Consider the following 19,574-nt stretch of genomic DNA (forward strand, 5'->3'; position numbering starts at 1 on the left):
ATTGCTACAACATGGTCATATTCCAACTGGAGTCTGGAAAATATTATCACATATGGCACGGGGGAAAACCCTCTTATAGAGCCTCCCAGGTTTATGTCTTAGGTCACTCGTCACTCTTGGGTAGCCAGGGTGAGGATTACAGAGCAATGCCACACTGAACTAGAATCCTGTCCAGATGAAGGAGCCCAAGCAAACAGCATCACAGACGACCACACTACAGAGGATGTGCCAAGTCAAAGTAAGCTCATCTACTGGGTAATGAGAGGTTATAAAGTCTTTGGCTCCCTGTTTGTTTCCTATGTTTGCACTAGCCATTTACCTGTTGTTTAGGTATTTTTAACTGAAAAAATAAGCAAGTATTTTATCCACAAAAATAGCTTCCCTTTATTACTTAACTAAATGTTTTCTAGTGAGCACAAACACACCTCAGAAATTTCATCTAGTCTGGGAGAATAGAAAGCTATAATCCAGCATGATAATGCTTTAAGAAGATACATTAAATGCTAATATCACCACTAAGATGTTGACTTGTAAATTATGAAAGACATCAGGCGGGGCCAAAGAAAGCTTTATCCAGACTTCTCGGGAGCTCTCAACACATGTCTGACATCTACCTGGGAGACAGGATATTATTCATAAAAAAAATTAAACATCCCATAATTTTCTTCTTATTTGAGGATGTAACTTTAAAAGAGATTTATTAAGGTGTGTGTGTGTGTGTGTGTGTGTGTGTGTGTGTGTGTGTGTGTATGGGTGCTTGCAGAGGCCAGAAGGTGGTGCTGCCTCCCCCACCCCCCATTGGAGGCGCAGGCAGCTGTGAGCAGTTCAGCATAAGTGCGAGAAAACATGCTGGGTCCTCTGCAAGAGCAGCAAGCACTCTTAACTGCTGACAAGTTTGTCTTTAACGTCTTTAATGCTTCAGGAAATGAAGGAAAATCTTGCTTACTCACTTTCAAAATAGATTTGTCCAGATTTGCAGAACCTCCGGAATCATTTGCAGAATTGAAACTATAAATTTTTGGACCTGTATATAATAGACAACAAATTGTCAGGGAATTTAATGATTAATATTCAATATGCCATTAACTTTCCTCTTAAGGGCGCTAAAGAGTAAACCTCTGATTTTAGCTCTTTCCCCCCACTTCACCAAGAATTCAACCCCTCAAAAATTTCAAAACTACTTTACCAATTAGCATTCCTCAAAGGAAACTAGTTTTGCCTAAAATTCAAATGTCTATATATATTTGGGGTCAAATATCTTCATCTTCACTTTTCTTTCTTTCTTTCTTTTCTTGAGACAGGGTTTCTCTGTGTATCAGCCTTGGCTGCCCTGGAACTCACTCTGTAGACCAGGCTGGCCTCAAACTCACAGAGATCTTCCAACGTCTGCCTCCAGAGGGCTGGGATTAAAGACGTGGTACCACCACCCAGCCTATCTTCAAATTTCTTAATCAGGTGTTCTTATCCTTTGTTGCTTTTTTGTTTGTTTGTTTTTTGATATCACCCTGATTGTTTTCACTCAATCTGTAGACCAGACTGGGCTCAAATTCAGAGCTCAGTCTGCCCCCCCCCCCCCCACAGCTGGAATTAAAGGTGTGCACCACAGCCGCCCAGATCAGATGTTCTTACTCTTGACATCTAGCTGGGATGACTTGGGGGTTTCTAGAAGACGGTCAAATCTGCTGAGAAAATAACTCTTCCCTGAATGTGGTGGGATGCTGAGTGAGGAGACAGACTGGAGAAGGAGTCATCTTTCCATCTTGGCCTTAGCCCAGGGCTGTTGCACTAGCTTCTAAGGGCTGTCATAAGAAGTCACCACACTTGATGCCTACACATAAGGGAAATCTGTCCTTTCTGCTCCAAAGTCCAAAATCAAACCTTGAGAGTTCCCTCTCAAGGATTTAAGCCATATATTTAAACTGAGAATTTCATACATGTATACAATGTATGATCATATACATACCCCCATTTCCCTCCTCCAGCTCCTCCCTGTATTTCCCCCTGTATCATGTTAGATGTAACTAACATCTACCCTCCAAACTTCACAGTTTGTGCTGTTCTGACAACCCACTGTGGTGGTCTGAACACTTATTTCTCAGATGGCAGTGCTGTTGGGGAAGTTCTGGGATATGAACCCTTGTTGGAAGAAGCACGTAGCTGCGGGTGGACGCTGAGGTCGTACAGTCTCACCCCTCTTGTTCTTGCTCTTTGCTTCCCATGTGTTGACGAACATGAGAGCAGCTTCCTGCTCCTACTTCCAGGCTTTCCTGCCTGCTGCCATGCCTTCCCACCAGGGTGCGTGTGCCCGGGAATGTACACAGTCTGTGTGCAGCGGTGAGAGAACACCTGCAGGAGCTAGGCTGTCCACCCACTACATGGGGGCTGATGACCAAACTCAGCTGTACCTACTGAGCCAACCCCTTCTTAGGTTTTGAGAAAGGTTTTCACTAACTGGTTCAGCCTAACATTTAACTTGTGTTGTAGTTCAGGGTGGCCTTGAACTTGTAAGCCTCCCGCCTCAGCCTCCTGAGGAGCAGGAATTACAGGCCTCTACCAACAGGTCTGGTTAAAGTCTTCTTTCTTCTTAAAAATTATTGAGGATTCAAGTATATTTTTATATACATGGATTATAACGATTGACTCATCATTACATAAATTAAAAAGTAAATTTTATTTATTAGTCATTAAAATAAGACTGTATGTTAATGTAAACAAAACTTTAGTAAAACATAGTTTCCAAAACAAACAAAATATATTTCCATGCTCTGAGAAGCTCTTTCTTTGTTCCTGTGCACACACATGGCCTTCTGTAAAATTCTCACATAGTTGGAGTTTTAATCTGCTTGGACAGCCATGACAAACTAATAAATACTTCTGAGAGGCTTACTCAAGAAATGTATTTCTCCGTCTAGAGCCGGTAATGGTAAGATCCGGGTGCCAGAAGGATGGGTTTATTCTGGTGTCTCTTGTTCTGTTATGCAGGAGGCCGTCACCTTGCTGTGTGCTCACATGGTTCTTCATGTGTGCATACCTAGAGAAAGACTGCTCTCCAGAGGCCTTCTTAAGAGGACACTAAGTCACTGAACAGATCCCACCCTCCAGTATTATTGGCTGTAATCACTTCCTTACTGGCCTTACTCAAACACAGCTGACCTGGGCACTAGAGTTTCAGCACAAGTATTTGGGAACACACCCGTTTGTTCTGTACCACCTGGTTTTGCACTGTCTAATGGGTCTAATCTGTACCATGCAGACTCCAGAAAACTACACTGTACAACTCATGAGTCTGGGATTCTTCCAACGACAGTTTTACCACCAGAGCTGTCCCCAGAAGTGTCAGGAGTTCCTCGGGCCTTCCCGAGCACACTTCTGAGAGCCACTGCTTTATAGCAATAGCCCCAGAATATTATCAAGTATGGCCTTGTCTTCAAATAAATAAATAAATAAATAACCAAGCCTATACCGTGAAAAAAGTTATGGTTTCCTCAGGGCTGAGACTGTAAAGCCCTGTACGAACACTGTTGGGTTGTTTGAATTTGGCAAACTGAACACAGTGAAGCAAATTCCCACTTGTCCCCAGAACCTTTCACCTAAACTTTCACTTGTCTTACTTCCTTGCTTTCCTTTCCAAGTTCCAGTATAAATAAGAAAAAGCTGACTTCCCGGAAGACCATGAGGGGACAGAGAGGCATCCACTGGGAGGAAACTGGGACCCGAGGAGAGCATTTTCATACGGGGCAGAGGAAATAAGTCTTACCAGAGAGATACTAGCAGTTCTCATTTTCAAGTTCATCCTAATGAAAACCCAATTCCTGGCACATTACAAAGTACAATAATATAAACTCAAAGTCTTTTATGATGCATTGTTATATCTATTAATGCACTATTAATGGGGTGCTGAAAACTCATAGGTTTTCTTTTCCTCCAATTTCCCAAGAAAAATCCTAATTTTAGGATTAATTAATTAACTAGAAAATCCTAATTTTCTTTTTTTTTCCTCACTGCAGAAAAAAATTACTTTGGTACATATATAACATTGTAAGCCATATGTTAAGGTCTGAGAACATAAAAATATTTTTCTGCCCCACCTAGACAGATTGTTTAATAAACAGTGGTTTCTTGGACTTTGGGATGCTTATTCTGTTTGGAAACTCAATTGACAGACTAGAAAAATGCTTTTGTTTTAAAAAGTCTTTCGAATTATACTGGTCTGCTTCTAAAAGGAAAGGCTACAAGGACTTTAAAGTCATTTTCTGAAATATTAGGTATTCCTAAAATTCAAAACTAGTGTTAACACAAAAAGCAAGTATCTTAGCTGGGCAGTGGTGATGCACATCTTTAATCCCAGCACTCAGGAGGCAGAGGCAGGTGGATCTCTGTGAGTTCAAGGCCAGCCTGGTCTACAAAGAAAGTTCCAGAGTAGCCAGGACTGTTACACAGAGAAACCTCTTCTGTCTCAAAAAAATGAAAATGAAAAAAAAACCTCAAAAACCCAAAACCAAGTATTCTACACAAAGAATGTGTGGTGAGCTTCAGATGGCCATCCCATCAAAGCACCCTCAAAGCCAGCGGCTATAAATTTCAACGTTAATCACATACTATAATATTGTAACCTAGAGGTAGTTTGCTGAAAGTCATTTGTACTGATAGGGAAATGCTCTGCTTTAAAGTATAATAATTAAAATGTTTATAGAAGTGATAAATGCAAAATATGTCAAGTAAAATGGCTCACAACAAGTCATTTGCTTTCTAAAACCTTCAGCTTGTACTGTACTGAAGTATTACTCTGTATTGAATTCTCCCTGTTTCAAGTGACATATTTCATTTCACATTTTGTTCTACAAGGAACTATGGGATGTTTTTACTACTATGGATGTTTTTCAACATCTGAAAGCTGTTATAACTGAGTAGCCGTAAATATATGTGGGATGATTAGCTGCACATTGTGAATAGCTGCTTGTATAAAACTGCTTAGTATAAATTTAAAAAAAAATTCATTACCTGTATTTATATTAGTGTGTGTGTGTGTGTGTGTGTGAGAGAGAGAGAGAGAGAGAGAGAGAAAGAGAGAGAGAGAGAGAACATCAGGGGAAGTCAGAAGACAACTTCCAAGGGCCAGTTCTCTCTCACCTCATGGTTCCAGGGATCAGACTCAGGGGACTCAGGCCACCAGGCTTTAAATTTGAGCCATCCTGCTCCCCACCCCCGCCCCCTTGCTCCAATTTTCCCATTGGTGGCTCATTCCTCTCCTCCCCTATTTGTTGCCGATTTCCAAAATGTCAAGTACCAGCTTCCGGTACGTTTCTAACCCATTCTCCAGGAAAACGTGAAGGAGAAAGTAGCTATTTAAATGCTTGCTAAATTAGTAACTCTACTTCTACAAGAGCTAGTTCCAGGACAGGCACCAAAGCTACAGAGAAACCCTGTCTCGAGAAAACCAAAAAAAAAAAAAAAAAAAAAATTCTAAGTCAAGATGGGTGGTGGTGGCACACACCTTTAATTCCAGTGGCAGAGGCAGGCAGATCTGAATTTGAGGCCCGCTTGATCTACAGAGGTCAAGGAAAGCCAGGGCTACACAGAGAAACCCTGTACCAAAATCAAAACAAAACAGAAACAGAAAACAAACAACGACAAAATACAATAAAAATAATTCTAAGTAAATAGCCAATGAATAAAGTTGGTTTCCATTCTTTTTTTAAAAATATTTATTTATTTATTATGTATACAATATTCTGTCTGTGCATATGCCTGCAGGCCAGAAGAGGGCACCAGACCCCATTACAGATGGTTGTGAGCCACCATGTGGTTGCTGGGAATTGAACTCAGGACCTTTGGAAGAGCAGGCAATGCTCTTAACCTCTGAGCCATCTGCTTAAGATTTATGACAGCTATTTTCCTTATCACTTATTTCAGATGGTAGAAATTAATAGAAATCTAACTAGAAGGGTGTCAGTATGCAGCATCTATCTCTAAAACAAAAGTATAATAAATTCCAAATTTATAACCAAAAGGTCATGTAACCATGTATCACACAGCATCTTCAAAGTGATTCAACCGATTAAAGAAGAAATAAACAGAGTCACTTCCATACTGTCTAAGACTTTCTTGAAGCCTGTTCCTCTTAAATTGTGTTATTTTTCATATCCACAACCATGCTAATGTCTCCCTTATCACCAAAACATTTGAGTTAGCTCTAATTTCCTTTTCATCAGCCAAACATTCAAACACGGACTCTGGTGGTAAAAAAAAAAAAAAATTCAGCACCTATCCTCATGGGGCTCATATCGTGGGGGAGTAATGTAAGCAAATGAATACCAGAATCAGCTGTGGCCAGAAAATCGCAAGTGCTAAGAGGGTTCAATGAAAAAGACAACTGAAATTGTTAGGACCTAGGAGAACGTGCACAGATGCCAGCACTTTGGACCCAGTCAGCTAAGAATGCAAAGCAGTTAGTCTCCTCACTATTCAGGACTACCACCAGTGCTCACTCCCAGCTGGACTTTGTCTAGCCCCTTCCCAGGTGCCTGCCTCATTTTATTTTATTTTATTTTAAATTTATTTATTTATTAAGGATTTCTGCCTCCTCCCCGCCACCGCCTCCCATTTCCCTCCCCTCCCCCGATCAAGCCCCCTCCCTCATCAGCTCGAAGAGCAATCAGGGTTCCCTGCCCTGTGGGAAGTCCAAGGACCACCCACCTCCATCCAGGTCTAGTAAGGTGAGCGTCCAAACTGCCTAGGCTCCCCCAAAGCCAGTACGTGCAGTAGGATCAAAAACCCATTGCCATTGTTCTTGAGTTCTCAGTAGTCCTCATTGTCTGCTATGTTCAGCAAGTCCGGTTTTATCCCAGGCTTTTTCAGACCCAGGCCAGCTGGCCTTGGTGAGTTCCCGATAGAACATCCCCATTGTCTCAGTGTGTGGGTGTACCCCTCGCGGTCCTGAGACCCAAAAAGAGGAACACGGGATGTACTCACTCATATTTGGTTTCTAGCCTGCCTCATTTTAATACGTGCCTTTCCATTCCCACCACACATTCTTCTTATGCCTACCACATTTGTTCCTTCAGGGCTTTGAGCTTCTTGTTTCCTCTGCCTCATTACTGTCTCCAGGAATTCTAACAACTGTTTGCTTTATCTCAGCTTAAATGTTTTATTGGGGGAGCCACCCCTTTTCCAAACCAAAACAGAAGTCTCATCCAGTTTTTACCAAGTTACTATTTTCTGTCTTTCACGAAGCGTCTGCTTGGTAAATTGTGCAAATTTGGAAGTAACCCCCTTTCAATTTATTGGTGTTAATAACGCCTCTGACTGTCTTCTTGTCATTTATCCAAAGATTTTTTTTTAAATTACAAAAATCATTGGGCTAGATATTTCAGAGATGTTAACACATACCCATTATATACTATAATTTTGCAAGTTATATAAAATGTATAATTCCTTATGTAAAGAAGGACTTAAATATCAAAAAGAATGATATAAACAATCATGACTACAGAGGTCAGGAAGAATCTTTAAAAAAGAGCTGATATCTGAAATGGGTGGTATAGGGTTTTTGTAGATGCTTTTAGGGACAGATGACATCCCATTCAAGGAAAAAAATAGACGATGAGGCAGAAAGCCAAGTTCTATTTGGAACCAGGAAAACACCAGATTGACAACAGCCAAAAACAGATTAGCAAAGACACTAAATTCTATGCTAGTTGAATGGTTTGGATCTTAGTGCAGTCACTAGGATGCTATGGAAGAGCACGGACATGATCAACCAAAGTAGCATTTCTGAAAGATCAATCCTTTGTCATGTTGGACTAACTGGAGAAGAAAAGAGCACAACTCTAGGGACCTTTTCAGAGGCTCTGTCGGTACTCCACGTGAATACTTAAATGAGAATGCAGACCAGACATGACAAATCAAAGGGTATGTTAAGATTAAATGCAAACCAAGGAAACCAGCAAAATGGCCTAGGTTATAAGGAAGCTTGCCGCCAGGTCTGATGATCTGAGTTTGATCCTCAGAACCCACGCAGTGGAGAGAACTAACTCCCACAAATTGTCCTCTTACGTGCACATGCGTATATTCATAATACACCAAATAACAGATGTTAAAACTATTTGTGAAAGGAACCTTTGATCTGGGATAAACAAGAACACCCCCCCACACACACCCACACACATACACACGCAAACATGGGAAAACGGTGTAAGAAAATGCTGAATGGTGTCTTGAGCTTGGAAACGAAGCCAGTGTAAGAAATGGCAATGCGAAGTCATCTACAGGACTGGAAGGTGTTGACAATACCATGGCAACGCGAAGTCATCTACAGGACTGGAAGGTGTTGACAATACCATGGCAAAGACACAAGTAAGCAGGGACCTCTCCTGGGAGGGCTGTAAAAGGGAGCCACACTGTCAAGGGCAGACACCTGGAGAAAGTTAACGTTTTAGGGCTGGAGGGAAAGGAAGAAAATACAACAAATGACTATCAGAAGCTTGAGAGAATTCAGTGAGACAGTCTGTTGAGGTAGGGAGAGAAAAAGACCCTGGTCTGCAGTTTGCAACTGTTCATGAATACTCGGGAGGAAATGTGTTATATCTGAAACCAGAGAGCTAATAATAATTTGCAGTTACAAAGGACTACTTTCTAGTATCTAAGTGTACTACTTGCTTATTTCGCCAGTCATCTTTTCCCCTCTGTCTGCAATGCTTACTCTACGAATTCCTCGAGAGCACCAAGCTCTTTCTTTCTTTCCCTTTTTCCTTCCTTCCTTTCTTTCTGTTTTTGTTTGTTTTTTTCCGAGACAGGAATGTAGCCTTGGCTGTCCTGGAACTAGCTCTGTAGACCAGGCTGGCCTCGAACTCACCGACATCCGCCTGCCTCTGTCTCCCGAGCGCTGGAATTAAAGGCCCAAGCTCTTTCTTAACTCAAGACCTTTGGCATGTTCGTCTCCAAGGCTTTACAAAGTTAACTTCTGGACAGTCTCTAATGTCACTCGACTGTCAACTTTTTCATTAGTCCTCATTGTAAAAGCAGAAATAAACTGTTAACTCTCTTCCCAGACTTTTCTTTGTGGGAGCTTAACAACTATAAAGCAATATGTCTGTGTGGTTAATAAGTTAGTTTCCTAAGCTGCCCTAGAGGTTTTCGCTTCTATTTTGTCAGTCTTATTACCACCAGTTTATATATAAGTACCTGTGTATATAGAAACACATATGCTTGCAAGCTTTTGATGAGACACAATAAGTACACGCAATGCAAACAGAACAAAACAGCACATAATTTTGCTACTTTTGAAACGCCGTAATAGTGGCAGGTACTAGTCACATTCAGGTTATCAAATCAATCTGCAGAGTAAGCAAAAATGCAAGTCTACAGGAGCAGCACAGGGATTTTACAGTACGTTAATCCAGTGTTCAATGTGTAAGTGCTGTTATTCTTAGGAAATACTGACATAGAAAAGAAACATACAAGGTCACTGCATAGATGCCGACCGAAGAAGGCGTGAAAGAAGATCAGACAGCAAACAGCGCTGGCATCAGGACAGGACTCGACTGTGTACTACTCACTACTCTGCACTAGCAGAGTAGCTGTTTTGACAGCTCAGGGTAGATTCCTGCCGTTTCTACAGTAGATGACATTACTTTGCTCTTAGAAGGAGAAAACGAGTGGGTCAGAAAAACGATGTCATGCCGTAACGGAGTTACTTTCGTAACTTTAATGGCCAAAGGCCCTTAGACAGATCTACAAGGCCGCCCACTCCACCGACAGCTAGCAAGCTCGTGTGTGGAAGATCGGATCCCATCAGCACGGCTCTGACTATCCTCTGCTGGACAGAGAGCAAGGACTGAGAGCGTAAGCCTGTGCACTGGATCGGGCCGTACCTTGCTTGACTCGGGGCTCGCGAGCGCTGGTGGGTACGGCGGGCGCCGGCCTGGCCACGGGCTTCTTGCTTTGGGCTTCCCCAACAGCTCCAGCCTCGGAACTTCGGGCTCTGGAAGCAGACAATGCAGCCCGCACCGCCGCGGCTCCGGGCGCCTTGTGTTTCTTGTTTTTGCCGCCCATGTTTCAGCTGCAGGAGAGCGTTCTTCCAGATCAAGATCCCGGCTGCCACAAAACCAGACGCCGGAGAGCGCCTCACGTTAGCCGGCTCCCACGCCTCCACCCAGCCTCCTCCATCCGGGCTCCTCGGCTGGGGCTCCAGTCCAATTGGTTTGCTTCGCCAGGCTCCGCCTCTTGGCTCCCGGGAACCAGCGGCCGGTCTGGTGTCGTGCGTCATTTAGCGCTAGGTTTCTGGTGACTGAACTGCCCACGCCGCAGGGGTCGGAAAAGAAGAGAAGGGTCAAAAGCCAGACTAAAAGGGGAAAAGTCACACGGGCCTCAAGACTCGCTCATTTTTGATGCCTGCGGGCCACCGTAGAGTCTCTATTGGCGTCACTGTCGGTGCGATCGCGGGGCCTCTTGGGTAGGAGGGAGATTCGGTCTCGGAACTCCGAAAGATGGCGGACGCTTTCGGAGACGAGCTTTTCAGCGTTTTCGAGGATGATTCGACCACTGCGGCCGGAGCCAAAAAAGACAAAGAAAAGGAGAAGGAGAAATGGAAGGGGCCACCAGGGGCCACGGACAAGGCCGGGTAAGGAAGACTTCCGAGATGGTCTTGGTTTTCCTGTCTTGGGTGCTAGTGAAGGAACCCGACTCACAGAAAGTGGGTATTCGCGGAGTGGAGTCGGGAGGCGAAGGAGTCTGAGGAAAAAGTTGTGGAGGAAGAAGACGTTGATTGGGGGGAAATACGGTCTTGGCGTTCGCGCGTGTCCGCAGGAGGCGTGGGTTCTGCCGCTACACTTCCTGAGGCCACGCTTACTGGCTGCAACCCTAACCCCGCAAGCTACGGGGGAGGGAGGGGTGTGTGTGTGTGTGTGTGTGTGTGTGTGTGTGTGTGTGTGTGTCCAGCACAAAACGTGTCATGCAGTCTTTAAAAAGTTAAGAACTAGTTGCGCCAAGCTATGGGGTGTGTGTGTGTGTGTATGTCACCAGCACAAAACGTGTCATGCAGTCTTTAAAAAGTTAAGAACTAGTTACGCCAAGGTTGAAACGAGTAGGAAGAGTTTTTAAACCGCAAAGGCAAATAGTTACAGAAGGAAGAGATTTAATCTCTAAATTGTAGGGTTTTGTTATTTTGTTATCTTCTTTTTTAATCGGATTCAGGATCTCGCTGGTGTAAGGCAAGCCTCGAGCTCGCTATTCTCTTATTTCGGCTTCCCTAGTGCTGAAATTGCGGCTGTGCCCCGCTACACTCAGTAAAACTAGTCTTTCTGCATTTCTTTCCTGGTCTATATATAGACACATGTAATCGTTCTCTTGGGTCCGAGGAGGTGGCCGGTGGGTAAGAGGGCTTTCTGTGCAAGGATGAGGACCTTATTTTGAGTCCCCAGGACCCGCATAAAAGGTTGCGCATAGATGCGTCACACCTGTAACCCCAGCACTGTGGGACACCCAGACAGGAGAATAGCCTCCGAGTAATTGCAGCGAGAGACTCCGTGTCAAGGGAATAATGTCGGATGCTGGAAGTCCTCCAGTCTGTACAATGTGCACAAGTGTAGGTACCACACAATTAGGACACCCCCCCCCTCAAAAAAATCCACCTCATTGTCAGTTTCAGTCATCAGTCTGAGGAATTGCCTTCACCAGGTTGACCTGTGGTCACCAGATTTAACCTGTGGACAATTCTTCGTCATTTTCCTAATTGCTAACTTTTGTGGTAGGGCCCAGCACACTGAGGGTGCTACCTTCCCGGCAGATGGGCCTGCGCAGTCTAAGGGATTGGAACAAGCCAATGAGCCTCTCTCTGGGGTCTCTGCTTAGGTCCCTGCCTCCAAGTTCCTGCTGTGGCTTTCTTGGATGATGGCTTGTAAACACCCACCAGCTGTAATAAACCCTTTCCTCTCCAAGTTGATTTTGGTAAGAGTTTTATCACAGCAACCAGAAAGCATGCTAGAACTTTGATCAGCTGTCCATTTTTACCTTAAAATACAGTTCATAAGGAAGAGGCAAGCTTAGTGCTTGGTTTGTATCTGTTTTCTTGGAGCCAGGGTTTGACTCCGTAGCCATTATTGCCTAGTAGATCGCCTATTGGAATTAAAGGTGTGCGTCACCACACCTGGCTGCTTATCATCAGTATTAGGGAAATGAGGTGTGCACACTTCCCTCCGCTCCCTCTTCCACCCTCTGTCCTTTCATTGGTTAACTGAAGCACTCTAAACCCTCACTGCAATCAGAGTGATTTCTGCACCTCTCAGAGTTTCTTTGCATTGTCTTCTTTAGCTTTCCACCTATGCAACCTGTTTTTCCCATCTCTGTGGAGCAGTTTACATCGTCTAGAATTTGCTTAAATTTAACGTTTAAATTTCATTTCAGCATAGTTTATCCTTTTTTTTTTTTTTTGAGACAGGGTTTCTCTGTAGTTTTGGAGCCAGTTCTGGAACTAGCTCTTGTAGACCAGGCTGGCCTCAAACTCAGAGATCCACCTGCCTCTGCCTCCTGAGTTTCGCTGGGATTAAAGGTGTGCACCACCATCACCTGGCTCATACTTTTGCCTTTTAATGACCATATCGTTACCATTTGTGTGGGGTGGGCATACCTGTGCCACAGTGTACTTGTGGAGATCAGAAGACAGCTATTCATCCACCTTGTTTTGAGGCAAGAATCTCTTGTTTCAGCTGTAGCACTGTATAGGTGAGCTTCTGGCCAATGATCTTGTTGCTGCCTTCCATCTTCACTGTAAGAGTGCTAGGATTACAGATGTAGGTCACCACATCTGGCTTTTTAAAAGGGTGGGGTTTTTGGTATTTTTTTTTCCATTGGAAAAGGGTCTTCAGGCTGTTTGTCAAGTGCTTTTATGATTGAGCACTATTTCCATTATCTTGCTCTTTGAATTTGCAGTCATTAAATCAGTGAGAGCTCTTCAAGTTAGCTCTTAGGGATTATTTCTTAAGATTTGTTTAAGTTATGTGTATGAATGTGTTATATGAATGCATGTATGTGCACATATAAGTCCCTTTGGATCCCCCAGAACTAGATTTAGCAATGACTGTGAGCCACCAAGTCGATGCTGGGAATCAAAGTTGGGCCATCTACAAGAATAGCAAGTGCTTTTAAAGACTGGACTATCTCTGCAGGCCTATCTTGTGAGTTTTTAAGACCTTATCAGTCTTTGTATCGCATATGCTTTCTATAGAGTCACTGCCTTAGAGCTGGAGTAAGCTGTATTCTAAATAGCCTTAGGTTTCTTTTAATAGTGAATGTTATTTAGTGCAGAAAGTGCTTGTTTTTTTGATTCCATTGCTCTTAGGTTTTTCAGTCCAAATTGCTTAGGGAATCTTTCTGTGGAAAAATAAAATTTGTACACTTCTGATGTAATTAATGCAGGATTTTAAACAACTCCAATATGAATACCTATTTTTTTGCTCTAAATCATTCTTCAAAATTACATAATAGTCTTTTTACTCTATTTTTTTTAAGACAGGATTTCTCTGTGTAGCCCTGGTTGTCCTGGAACTTGCTTTGTAGAACAGACTGCCTTCCAACTCAGAGATCTGCTTGGCTCTGCCTCCCAAGTGCTGAAAATAAAGGTACAAGCCACCACTGGCAGGCTACATGATAGTCTTATTCGACATGTGATAGTTTAAATGTAAGAATAATGTCTCATAATCCTAATACTTGAGGTTTGAAGCAGGAAGATTACCATGAGCTTAAGGCTGCAATGTGGGACCTGTTTTAAGAAAATGAAAAAGGAGCCTAGGGAAATGACTTTGTTGGAAAATTGCTTTCCATGTTACCATGAGGAGCTGAGTTCAAATCCTCAGGGTCCATGTGAAAAGCCAGACAGAGCAGTGCATGTCTGTAATCCCAGCACTGGGGAGGTGGAGACAAGAGAATCTCTGTGACTTTGTTTCCTGAAAAAATAAGATGGAAGGTGATTTGAGTAGAGCAGGCTGTTTATCTCTAGCTTCTGTAGGCATACATACATGTGCACCTTTGGACGCGTGAATATATATACACATATACAGAATTACACTAACATGTAGTAGTCTTACTGCCATCTCAAACTGAGTTAATAAAATCAAAATTTTAAAATTTTTGGTTTTATACCTAGTATGGGGAAATACTAATCATATAAATAATGAGTACCAGGCATGCATGCAGTACACATACATGTATTCAAGCAAAAGACAAAATAAAATAACTTTCTTTCTCTGTCTCTCCTCCTCTTTTGTTTTTTAAGACAGGGTTTCTCTGTGTAGCATGGCAGTCCAGGAACTCACTATGTGGACCAAGCTGGTCTCAAACTCAGAGAGATCCGCCTGTATGTACCAGGATAAAAGTCCTGCATGCAGCACCATGCCTTATTGTTTATTTAATTTTTAAAAACTTTTACATGTAGGAGTGTTTTGCTTTCATGTCTGTTTGTGTGTGCTACTTGCCTGCGTGGTGCCCATAGAAGCCAGAAGGTGGCAGGGGTGGATGCCCTGGTACTCTGGTTACAGAGAGTCGAGAGCTGCTGGGTGGGTAGTGGGAATAAACCTGAGTCCTCTGGAACTGCAGCAAGTGCTGCTCTAACTGCAGAGTCATCTCTCCATCCCTATTTTCTTTCTTTTTGACCTCTGCAGCTAAATCTAAAATTTGCATGAAATTGATTTTTTTTGGGGGGGGGAGGGTCTGGGTAGAAATTAGATTGAATTTATTACAGATTTTCAAGCTATGAAGCTCCAGTTAGTGTTACTTTGAATTTTTTTTTGCCTTTTTTTTTTGGACTTTCTTTCTTGTCTTTGTCTTTTTCGAAATAATCTCACTTGTGCAGCTTCAGCTGCCCTTGAATTTCCATCCTCCTACCTTGGCCTCCCGAGTTCTGTGACTTTACCTTCAACTCTAACCTTACAATTTTTTTTCTTCCAGATAATATCAGAATAGTAGAGAGAGCTTTAAAAGTTTACAGTCTTCATGTTAATGTCTACTGTTTTAAGGAATAATGAACTTAATGAAATTTTTGTTGCTTTTTTTTTTAAATGGGAATTTTAGTATTTAAAGCAACCCTTCCAAAAAAATATGTAATATATAAGGAATAATATTCAGCTTTACTAGTTATAGAATTTTCTCAGTTTGGCTAGCTTTGATTTGTTTGGGTCATTTATTTAAAAGATGACTTTGCTTTTTTAAGTATATATAATATATTAAATAATATGGGGTTACTTTAAAATTAGAATTGAGGCTATGGAATTTATCCTAAATTGGCGTTTCTCAACCTGTTGGCCACAGCCCCTTTGAAAGTTGCATGTCAGATATCCTGCAGTTAGAGCCAGATAGATGATTTATTTATATTACTATTCATAACAGTAACAAAATTACAGCTATGAAGTAGCAATGAAATAATTTTTTATGGTGGGGTTTACCATATGTGGAACTTTATTGATGGTGTTAGGATTCTGGAGAAGTCCCACAAACCACCATCCATGTATGCAAGAGCATTTTCTTTCCAGCATGCTGGGGCCTGCCATCTCATACAAAGGCAAGATGGCAAAGAGCATCTGCTTGGTCTTCTCTACAGGGTCACAGCAGAAGATTGAGAATCATTCCTTAATTGTTTGTTTTTCAGGAAACGACTGGATGCCAAATTACAGTCAGAATCAGCCAGTGGTGTTAAAAACAAGAGAGATGCAGATGTTGAAGGCACAGATGAACCAATTTTTGGCAAGAAGCCCAGAATAGATGAATCAATTAATGAAGACTTAAGGTAGTGTTTCTATAGTCATAAAGTTTTCTAAAATGTGTTATTTTAAAATTTTATAAGCACGGAAACATATAACAACTGTTTAAATATGGAGAGCTAGAAGACAAATGATTCCTCTTTTGATATTTTTTAGAATCCAGTTTTGAGAAAAATTCTGAAGACTTTTTTTTTTAAGAGCAGAAAAGATGTTTTCTTACAGATGTCTCATTACTGGTAGGATAACTCAGTGGTAGGAATAAGTATGTACAAGTATAAAGAGTAGATTTTCTTGCTGCAAGTAGTACCATAGCTTGATGGTCAAAACTACTTCTCTTGATGGGGGAGACCCATAGATGTCTCTGAAAAAGGATTGTCTGATATTTGTATTTCTTGGAATTTTAAAGCTGGAACTTTTACTCCTGATACCAATATATTTGAATGACTTGGTTGCCACTGTGATAATGCTGTTTACGATTTTGTTTTTCCTTAACTGGTAAATTATCTGCTATAAACGATGTTAAAAGGGTCACTGAAAAATCGGAGGTAGCGCCATTTGCCCACAGGAGTGCAGTAGACTGCAATTAATAGTGATTGTATTTTTTAAGTCCTTGTTCCCTATTGTTGGAACTTTTGAATTTTTACCAAAATATATTTGTTGTCTTAAAGTACTTATCACAAATATAATACATAATAATGAGTCTAATATAGAAATACATCTAGTTTAATTTATTTATAGTTTAGCCCTTTCAGAATTCAGAGAGCCTAGATGAGCATAGTGTGGGATTTCGATGAGAATATCTCTATAAATTATGGCAACATCTAAATATATTTTTTACCCTTCTGTTGTGTAAGATTTTTTGAATCAATTTTGTGTTTTGAGGTGGTGATAGTGCTTGAATAGCTAGATTTTATTTAAAATAGTGGAACTAAGCTGATATTTATTGAATAATCTATGTAGCAGTCTGTTATATATAACAAAATATGATCTTAGCGTTTTTAATTTTCAGCTTATTTAAGACACTTAACATGTCTGAATATAATAGCTAAAATATTTTGGATTTACAGTATTATAATGGGTGGTGTCATTTTGTTTAACAGTACACATAGGCTTATGATCTAATTATTGAAAATAATTCTTGTCATTTTAATAACTTTAAGTTTGGCAGACCTGATGCCGAGAGTGAAGGTACAATCAGTTGAAACAGTTGAAGGCTGTACACATGAGGTAAGTACAACAACCTACAATAGGTTAGCATTACAAATGCTGGTTTTCTTTGTACTGCTAAATAGATAGTCAGCAGGCTGTAGCATTGAAGGCCCTGGGATTAAGTCATTTCTGTGGGATGCATGTGATATGGTGGAAGAGCTGTAGCTCTGTGACGAGGTTTTGGGTTCAGAGGCTAGGCCAGCATTTCTCCTAACTATAATCTTGAGCAAGTTTTCTAACCTTTGAACATTATCTATTTAATTTATAAATTTAGAACAATGAGATGTGCCCGATGGATAGCTGTAAAGATTATATTAAAAAAATAATAATAGGGGAATTACCCAGCACAAAACTAGTGTTTAGGATTTGTTTATTCTCGTATTCTTAAAGTGACCAGCTCTGATTTTGCAGTTTGCATGCTATTTCATGTCATGCTCCAGTGACTAATAAATTCCTATTAGGTGGTGGTCACTGATGGCTTATAGCATCCATTTAGAAGTGAGAATGTTTACACATAGGATATAGTGTAATTATACATTCAGTTTCATTCTGCTAAGTCTTTTATCATTACAAAGAAACTTTGTGTCATTCTGGACTTGCCGAAATAGTTCAATGGATAAAAGAGTTTGCCATGCAAATTAGGTGGCTTGACTTCAATCCCTGGACCCAGGGTGGAAGGAGAGATGACCACACTGTACTGAGGTACATGTGCCTTTCTATGGCTATAAATAAAATATTAAAAGTATTTTTTAAAAACTCAACAGCAGGGGGGCTGGAGAGATGGCTCAGTGGTTAAGAGCATTACTTGCTCTTCCAAAGGTCCTGAGTTCAATTCCCAGCAACCACATGGTGGCTCACAACCATCTGTAAAGAGGTCTGGTGTCCTCTTCTGGCCTGCAGACATACACACAGACAGAATATTGTATACATAATAAATAAATAAATATTTAAAAAAAACCTCACAGCAGGTTATTATTACTCTTACTTTAAAAAAAGACTGTTTAATGAGTGGAGAAATTCCAGATTAGTAAGAATGGCATTTGGTGTGGATTTAGAACTTTATATGTTTAAAAATTGGTTTCCTGCTGAAAATCTCTTTTTCGAGAAGTGGCACTTGTTTGTGAGATATAATGCCCAATTAATCACTTTTAACACTTACTTTAGACCCTGTCCAATGCCCTGACTTACAAAAAAAAAAAAAAAAAGCCCCAAACAATCCAGGGCCTGCTGTGAAAAGGGCAGAAGCTCTTTATCCTTCCTGTCCCACCCCCACCCCCTGATTTTGCACTTTCTCCTCATATACCTTGTGTCTTCCTTCACGGAGGTGCTTGAGCATGTCAAGTTGGAGTGTCCTGACTGTAAACCCCTATGGCAACCCCACCTCTCCTGTCATATCCCCTGAGAGGAAAAGGAATTAGTCTGTGCCATGTAAAGTCTGTATATTAGATATGGAAAGATAATGGTAGCCATGATACGTTGTAGATCTATCTTGGCTAATAAAGTTTCTTCAGGGAAATAATGGTGCATGTTTTTGATTGCTCTGCCTTCAATAGAGGGCATTAATAGAGGGGTCTTTTGAGCATTGTAACTAACTTTTCCCCTTGTTCTTGTAGTCAGTTGACTTTCTAGCATGTAAGACTAACAGAAACATTCATTGATCATTTTCATTCTTTAAACCATCCATTGTTTTGGAGTCTTGAATTTTAATAGTCATTTCTTGTTTTCTCCTTAAACTTTGACATCAGGTTGCTCTTCCTGCAGATGAAGAATATATACCACTTAAACCTCGAGTTGGAAAGGCTGCAAAGGTCTGTACTATACTATTTGGAAAGTTTTGTGAGGTCTTAAAAAAGAAAAGATTTCAAATGAGATTTCTAAATTTACTTGTGTGTGTGCTTTGAAAAAACCTACTACAAAATAGAGTGGTAACTGAGTAAAGAACCATGCTAGAAACCAGGCATTGTGTGATTATGTTTTTACACATTAAAGAGTGCTTATCACCCTTCTTAAAGAATCTAACAAATTTGTCAACCTTTCTGTAGAAAAAATTGCATGATGTATAAGTTTTACTGATAGTTTGAAAGTTCAGCAGCTTCTAAGGAATCTGAAGTTCAGTTTGTTTTGTTATGCTGTGCTATCTTGGCTGTCCAGAGGGGCCTCAGACTCCTGATGTGTCTGCTGCAGCCTCCACTGTGCTGGGGTTACACGTGTACACCTCTTCCTCCTCACTCTTCTTCCTTAGATTTTTAAAAAGTTTGTAAAGGTTGAAACAGTGAGGCTAAGTTTTTCAAACAGCTTTCTCTAAAAAAAGGAAGCGCAGAGAAGCAAGTATGAACTCTTTTGTTTAAGAAATTATTTCTCTGCCTTTGCTGAGTAATGCTGGGGATTTTATTTTTTGGAACCTTAGAGTTTTCCTTTAGGAAAGGAAGTTAAGCATGCACCTATTTTATGGGGTTGTGAAGATTTAAGGTATATGCAAAGTTATTGCACAGTACCACAGAACATGTAACGATTATTTTATTCCTGATTTTAGTGTAAATAGAATATATTGAGAATGTTAAACAGCAGCATCAAGGCTTGTTCTGTCTGGTAAAACTGTTTTGAAGTCATTTTTTT

At 41.0% G+C, this 19,574-nt stretch overlaps 2 protein-coding genes across 3 annotated transcripts in view; one reads left to right on the forward strand and one right to left on the reverse strand.

Moving 5' to 3' along the window:
- The window catches only part of Dhx29 (DExH-box helicase 29), a 52,090-nt gene extending 41,927 nt beyond the window's left edge, over positions 1–10,163 (reverse strand). Inside the window, exons 1-2 of one of the 2 annotated variants that reach the window (XM_041663498.1) lie at positions 9,873–10,163; positions 951–1,024 (exon numbers count right to left, since the gene is read on the reverse strand). In XM_041663498.1, coding sequence (XP_041519432.1) covers positions 951–1,024; positions 9,873–10,053 — 255 coding nt within the window. In that variant the 5' untranslated portion in view covers positions 10,054–10,163. The remainder of the gene's footprint in view (positions 1–950; positions 1,025–9,872) is intronic. The other variant, XM_041663499.1, reaches the window with a different exon arrangement.
- Positions 10,164–10,331: 168 nt separating this feature from the next.
- Positions 10,332–19,574, forward strand: part of Mtrex (Mtr4 exosome RNA helicase) — a 58,312-nt gene continuing 49,069 nt past the window's right edge. Inside the window, exons 1-4 of the mRNA XM_041663501.1 lie at positions 10,332–10,621; positions 15,638–15,775; positions 16,910–16,976; positions 18,704–18,766. Coding sequence (XP_041519435.1) covers positions 10,488–10,621; positions 15,638–15,775; positions 16,910–16,976; positions 18,704–18,766 — 402 coding nt within the window. The 5' untranslated portion in view covers positions 10,332–10,487. The remainder of the gene's footprint in view (positions 10,622–15,637; positions 15,776–16,909; positions 16,977–18,703; positions 18,767–19,574) is intronic.

The sequence above is a fragment of the Microtus oregoni genome, unplaced genomic scaffold (genome assembly GCF_018167655.1).
Source record: "Microtus oregoni isolate MIOR12 unplaced genomic scaffold, Mior012 000014F_ref0000157, whole genome shotgun sequence".
Taxonomy (NCBI): Eukaryota; Metazoa; Chordata; class Mammalia; order Rodentia; family Cricetidae; genus Microtus; species Microtus oregoni.